This window comes from Cheilinus undulatus, linkage group 2 (assembly GCF_018320785.1).
Source record: "Cheilinus undulatus linkage group 2, ASM1832078v1, whole genome shotgun sequence".
Lineage (NCBI taxonomy): Eukaryota > Metazoa > Chordata > Actinopteri > Labriformes > Labridae > Cheilinus > Cheilinus undulatus.
This window is the reverse complement of record NC_054866.1, coordinates 29478783-29486017: the sequence shown is the minus strand read 5'-3', so window position 1 is coordinate 29486017 and position 7235 is coordinate 29478783. Positions and strand designations below refer to the sequence as shown.

Here is a 7235-nt window from a genome sequence, read left to right as displayed (position 1 = left end):
GAGCTGTGTACTATGCTTTAGTATTCAGGTGGGTGTAACAAGAGGTCAATGAGTGAGGTCGATGAGTGAGGACTCATGTCCACTTAGGGGTCAACCAGGCCTCTCCAATCAGGATGTAGCAAATCAAAAGTCTAAAACATGATTCTCCTTATCATTATGCTCTTTTAGGACTTTAGTACATTACAAAACAAGACAAACAACACTTCACTTCAGCAGAGCTGTTCATAGGTAAATAATTTTACATTCCATCCTCATCTGATGTAACCTTGATGGATTTGCCTATTCCCGTGTTTCTTACTGGCAAATTCATCTTGCAAAGATCCCATCTGAAGCGTTTGGGCCCAGTTAGAAAGTAACAGGACCAATCAGCATTGAGGGGCAGTACTTTTGGGGGCGGCGGAGTCATGACGTAAGCAAGCAGCAACAAGAGGCCGGTGCAATTATGGCGGAAGAGATTAGCGTGGCTGCTGCTAAAGCGCTAGTTTTAACAAAGAACAGCAGTGAGTTGTTTTCATTTCAAAAACGTAAACGTATTTTAAGAGAACATGCAAAGTTGGGTAAAGTTTCAGGTTGTATACTTTCAACTGGATGTCAGCTTTAAAGAAATAACCTAACCTTTAAGTGAGAGCAAATACTTTTCTTCCAGCAGATATTCTATGGATTGGAACAGATGAGCTTAAGATAAAGGTCAGGTTTTCTTGTTTCTTAAAAAGGAGAAGTTGACATTCACAAAATGTTTTAACACATCAGTAAATCCTTTGGAGTGCTGGCAGTGATTTACTCAGAGGATTGAGGCATTTCAGAGTTTGTATTATTAACTGCCAAAGCCAAAAAGCCACAGAGCTGCTCTGGCCAAAACAAGAAGGCTACATAGCTAAAGAACAGCCAAGGCAGATTGTATCATCTGTATTCCACTAAACATGTATCTTTGATAGCCGTCCTCAGAAATGAACTGACATCGGCAACTATACTAAATTAAAGTTTTAAACAGTTTCTGAGTCTTAATTAGAGAGCTTTTAATTTTGGGGCAAATTCTATATGATAATGATAATCCTGCATTAATAGAGAAAGACTGCACTTCACGTCAGATTTTATGATTTTGTTTTGAGTAGTTTTCAGAATTCATAATGGATTTAAAATGCTAATGAAACCTATTTGTCCAAGAATGTTTCTTCAACATCACTAAATCCCCTCTGGCAGCTTGAGAAGTTTGGCCGTGTTTGAGCTTTCTCAAAATCTGCATCAAGTTGTTCTTAAGGACTTGAAAAATGACACTTTTATATCTGGACACAGAGTTAAAAAAGGCAAAACAGTATCACAAGAAATTTCCCCTAAACTATCTAAACTGTGCACCTTCAGGCTAATGTGGCAGCAGACTTTTGGAACAGGGCCTCAGAGTTATCTAAAGCAGTGGTTTTTAACCTTTTGTTGCCTAAAGAAGATCAAGCCAAAATCTCAAGGCACACCATATTTACACTCATTAGCCACTTTATTAGGTACACCCTGCTAGTACTGGGTTGTCCCACTTTTCCTTCCAGAACTGCCTTAATTATCAGTGGCATATTTTCAACAAGGTGATGAAAACATTCCCCGTAGATTATGGTCCGTATTCACATGATAGCATCACACTGTTGCTGAAGATTTATGGGCTGCACATCCATGATGCAAATCTTTTTTGACTGTGGAGGCCAGTAACCTGACACACCAGATGGAAAACCTTCAATACTAAGCGTTTGAGAAAGGGCAGAGCCTTTGAAGAAAACTCAGAGGGTGATTGGATGAATGTTCTGTCTGTCACATCTTTACTGGCCAATCAGAGCAACAAAACACGTGACAAAGCCGCAACCAAGGTGCACGTGCACAGCTACCGAAGAATACCACGAACCATGGTGACTGTAGACATGTCAGTACACGACTTTTGTTGTTTTGGAAAAAAAAAAAAAAAAACAACTCAATGCTGTTCTTTGTTCTTTTTTAACAAAGAAATGTCAAGTTCTGATAAAACTGGCACTTTAGCAGCATCCATGCTAAGCTCTTCCGCCATAATTGCACTGACCTCTTGTTGTTGCTTGTTTAGTCACGACTTTGCTGCGCCTGCCCCTCATCGCTGATTGGTCCTGTCACTTTTTAACCAGGCCCAAAGGGTTCAGACAGGAGCTTTGCAAGATGGATTCACAAGTGAGAAACAAGGAAACGGGCATATCCATCAGCTTTGCAAGGTTAGGAGGCCAGTAGAGTACAGTGAACTCACTGTCATGTTCAAGAAACCGGTTTGAGATGATCTGAGCTTTGTGACATGGTGCATTATTCTGCTGGGAGTAGCTATTAGAGGATGGGTAAATGGTGATCATAAACGGGATGGACATGGTCAGCAGCAATACTCAGATAGGCTGTAGTGTTTAAACAATGCTGAGTTGGTACTAAGGGGCCAAAAATGTGTCAATAAAATACCCCCCACAGCCCAATACCACCAGCCTGAACTGTTGAAACAAGGCAGGATGGATCCATGCTTTCATGTTGTTTATGCTAAACTCTTACCCTACCATCTCTATTGCAGCTGTGACTACCAATGCCACGATTGAAATAGACTCATCAGACCAGGCAACATTTTTCCCATCTTCTATAGTTCAACATTGGGGAGCCAGAGCGAATTGGAGCCTCAGTTTGCTGTTCTTAGCTTACAGGAGTCGCACCCAGTTTGTTCTTCTGCTGCTGTAGCCAATCTGCTTAAAGGTTCGACATGATGTGCATTCAGAGATGGTATTCGGCATACCTTGAATGTAACAAATTGTCATTTGAGCTACTGTTGCCTTTGATCACCTCGAACCAGTCTGCACACTCTCCTCTGACCTCTGACATCAACATTTTCCTCCACACAACTGCCACTTAATGGATATTTTCTCTTTTTCTGACCATTCTCTGTAAATCCTAGAAATGGTTGTGTGTGGAAATCTCATTAGATCAGCAGTTTCTGAGGTACTCAGACCAGCCTATCGGGCACCAACAGCCACGCCACGTTCAAAGTCACTTAAAGGCCCTTGTTATCCCATTCTGTTGCTCGGTTTGAACTTTAGTAAGTCATCTTGATCATGTCTACATGCCTAAATGCCTGCTGCAGGTGAAGAAACAGAGCATGCATTGCTATTTTTTTATGCCACTCTGCAAATACATTTCATGAAGTTCTTTTAGCCTCTCATTAACATGTGCATGTTAACTTGAATGTCTGTTGCAGACAGAAGAGGAGAAGATGATTTTTTTATATATTTACTATCTTTTTCACTATTAGTATCATCAAAATTCAAATATCTGTGACGACTGTACAATGAACCTGATTAGAAAAAATATCTGAAACCATTTGCACCCAAACTCAGCTCAATTTCTGCAAAAATCTACCTTTTAATATAAATCACCTCTTACCAGAGCCATTTTCATATTTGGGAATGATCCTGAAGCAAGATAATTAAAAACAGATGCTTTCAGGAGTATAGAAATCATGAAAATAAATCTGTCAAATCGTTTTGAAGCACTCTGCCTCCCAGATGTGTAACAGTGTTTAGAAATGTTTCAGAGGAGAAGAAAAGAGAGACATTTGTCTTTGACTTGCAGACAAAGTATATATGTCTAGTATTACTGTGATTTTACGGCAATCTGGACAGTAGCCTCTGGAGAGCAAGGAGGCAGAACATAATCCACTTTAATGTCAACCCAGCTCCTATTGGCAGTCATCTGTTAACAGTTTTTAATCAAACACTATAATCAGTTAGGTGCATGCAAACACAATTAACAAGCCACTCATTTGTGTTGTCCTTCAACCAAGATTCTATTCTCACTTTTGCTTCTTAAGATGGTCGTCAGGCATTTGTAAGGAACATGCATTTGTGGGATGAGCTGCAGAGCTGAGTATGTGGGTTGCGTTCATGAAAAATTTGCAAAATCTTCTCTGCCAATGCCAAACAACAGCTTGAAGTTGGACAATTCATGGGCCCTATCAGGATTTGTCAAATGTGGAATGCCTATTCTTGGACCAGACACCTACTGACCACTGTTGCAGGGCCCATGGTCACTGATGCTGACAATCAGATGTCAAGCAGGCACCTGATTGTCAGGACCTGGGGGTACCAGAAGCTCAAACCAAGGGCCAATAGCAACAACAGAGAATATTTGGCCAAATTTTCATGGGTACAACCCACATACTTAGATTATCTGCTCATCCCACAAATTCATGTTCCTTAAAAATGTGGTACAGTTTGAAAGGGAAATAATAAGGCTTTCCAACATTGTAAGATTTATTGCCAAGAAGCATTGTTACAAGTAAGAAATAATCTACCATTTTTATTCTGTTTGTTACCTAAAAGACTGGTTTTTAATTTCAGGGTTCACAAATCAGTCTTTTAAAGGCAATTTATTTTCCTTTTATTGTCCTGCAGTTGCTACAGATGGTTTTCAAACATGAATAATTGAAAATTCTATTGCTTTGTTATCATAATAAGCACAGATTAACTTATTTGAGGGGGAAATAAGAGAAAGATAACCCCTCTTTGGGTGTTACTATTAACTATTAACTATTAACTTGAGTAAAAGAAGAAAATTGTATAATTGTTGCTATGTGTGGTTGTGAGACAACTTAAAACAATCAAATTAGTTATCCGTTGATCCTTAATGAGTTTAAATTTAATGTTTACTGATCTATTGTTAATCAAATTCTCCCTTATTTGAAGGTTGGCCTCCAGAGATATGGATATCTTCATAAAGGAGGACTTCAATTTGCTCGGTAACATCAGCAATGAGAGGGAACAGGAGAGATTAGAAGGCAGTGAAAGCCACAGACTCAACCACAGTGAGCCTCTGGATATGTTTGAAGGCATGGAGCTTCTACTGCGCTTCAAACCTCTCTTCCTGCCTCTTTACAGCCTCATAGTGGTCGTGGCTGGTGTTGGAAACTCCTTCCTATTGGCTTGCATCTTGGCTGACAAGAAACTTCACAACGCCACAAACTTTTTCATTGGTAACTTGGCGGCTGGAGACCTGCTGATGTGCTTGAGCTGTGTCCCACTCACTGTGTCGTACGCCTTTGATAGCCAGGGCTGGGCCTTTGGGAGACCTCTCTGTCACCTGGTCCCTTTGCTGCAATGTGCCACAGTGTTTGCATCGGTGCTTTCACTAACCGCTATTGCTGTGGACCGCTATATTGTTGTGGGTAAGGACCTGACAGTTGTCATTATAATACTTAGTAGATGTATTTTTAAACCATGTTTTCCAGTATTTAAAAAAAAAAAAATCAGTGTTTGTGTGATTTTGACTTGGTGTTGTTCATTAATTCCCTGTTGTTTGGCTTTTGATGGAATTGTTTCTCTGTGTGTCACGTTTTTGCTCAGTAGCAGGCTTTGGTTGTTTTTTTAGTTCTGCATTATGACTTGTTTTGAATTTGCGTAATATCAGCACAAATGAGATCAACACAAAACAGCAGCAATTTTCAACATTCATTAAAACTGAATCTATTATAAGACCTTGCTAAAATGTTGTATTAACATTGAGGCTTTGATGTATTAAAAAACTGCTTTGAAGATTTACCTCCTATGCCTTCAATGCATTTCTTTTCCTCTCTGTCTCAGCTCACCCAGTAAGGAGGAGGATCTCTTTATGGGGTTGTGGTGCGGTGACTGTGGGTGTCTGGCTTTTATCACTGGCCCTTGCTGCGCCTCCATCCCTCTACACGCGTTATCTGGATCTACGTCCCAGCGGCATGGACCTTGTTGTTTGTGAAGAGTTCTGGCCAAATAGTGGCAACCTGCGGCTTCTGTACTCATGCTTCATTCTTATAGCCTCATATATGATCCCGCTGCTGTCTGTCAGCTTATCTTACTGTGCTATCACCGTTAGCCTAAAACGCTATTCAGTGCCTGGGGAGCTGTCCAATAGCCAGCAGCGCTGGAGCCAAAGGAGGAAGAAGACCTTCTCTCTGCTGGTAGCCTCAGTGCTGGCCTTTGCCCTGTGCTGGCTGCCCCTTCAGGTGAGTCTTACATCCACAATGTTACAGACAAAACTCAGACTGAATTCTAATTTAATCCAACTGAAATCAACAGCTACATTATTTTAAACCCACACTCCACAACATAACCTGCTCAGTTCAATTAAAGGATGATCCTCAAGTTGGAAGATATGGGAATGAGATCATTTTCACAGCCATATTCATCTGGGAAAAAACACTATTAACTCCAGTACAGCAAAGTAAAGCCTTAACGACCTGTGAAATAATTCAATTTTATACATCATTTAGATCAGGAGGGTTTGATCTGCTAATTTTGTACAAACAAACATCATGTCAGTTAGGGACACTCTCATCATACATTTAACCATTTTATTGCAATATAGATACACTGTTTTACTTGGCAGAGAAGGCTCAAAGGCCCAAAGATTCTCCCTGGATTAATCAAGCAGCATGCTTTGACTTTTCAGGGAGTGCATAGCTAGAAACCCCCATATGGAGATACATTTATGACAATGTAGCATCAATCTGAATATGAGGGTGCAACAGGTTTTATGCTATAAGGGAAGAGGCTGGGGTGGAGGATGTTAAGCTTTGCCAGCAGCAAAAGCAGCAGCGTGGTGCATCAGCATTAATGCAAGCAGGGTTTAGTTAGAAGTACGTCAGATTCATATACAAGCGGTGTGATTGGCTATGGGAGCTGGTAGGGGATGATTTGGATTAGCTGGCCACCAGCTGATTCTGGCTGGGCGTATGACTTCCGTGTTCTGCATGAATTATGCTTCATTATATCTACAATGTGCCATGTACAAACAAATTATGATTTCAACTTCACATCTATGGACAAAAGGTTTATGGTGCAGAAGGAAAGAGTTTCACTGAGCGCCGACAGCCCATACTGGATATATCCACATGTCAATCCGATCTTTGACTTCTTTCCTGTATATCATTTTCTGCTCTCCTCATATTTTCTGACACCATCTACTGACCTATCTTTTCAATAAGCTTGCTCCATGTCTCTTTCTAGGTGCTGAACTTGTTGCTGGATCTGGATCCAGATTTCCACATCATTGGAAAGCGCTACATTAATGTCCTACAAGTCTGCTGTCACCTAGTGGCCATGAGCTCTGCCTGCTACAACCCCTTCATCTACGCCTCCCTGCACAGCAAGGTGCGCATGCACTTAAAAGGGTACTTGTGTCCTTGCCGCCACAGAGGGATGGTGGAAAGATCGACTTCAAGGAGCTAA

General features: G+C 40.8%; 1 protein-coding gene across 1 annotated transcript; it reads left to right on the top strand.

Annotated features, from left to right (window-relative positions):
* Window positions 1-4725: 4725 nt before the first annotated feature.
* Window positions 4726-7235, top strand: si:dkey-202l22.3 (7 transmembrane receptor domain-containing protein). Its single transcript, XM_041813236.1, has 3 exons — window positions 4726-5197; window positions 5613-6010; window positions 7014-7235. Exons 1-3 carry the CDS (start codon window positions 4735-4737, stop codon window positions 7233-7235), a joined length of 1083 nt encoding a protein of 360 aa, XP_041669170.1. The 5' UTR covers window positions 4726-4734.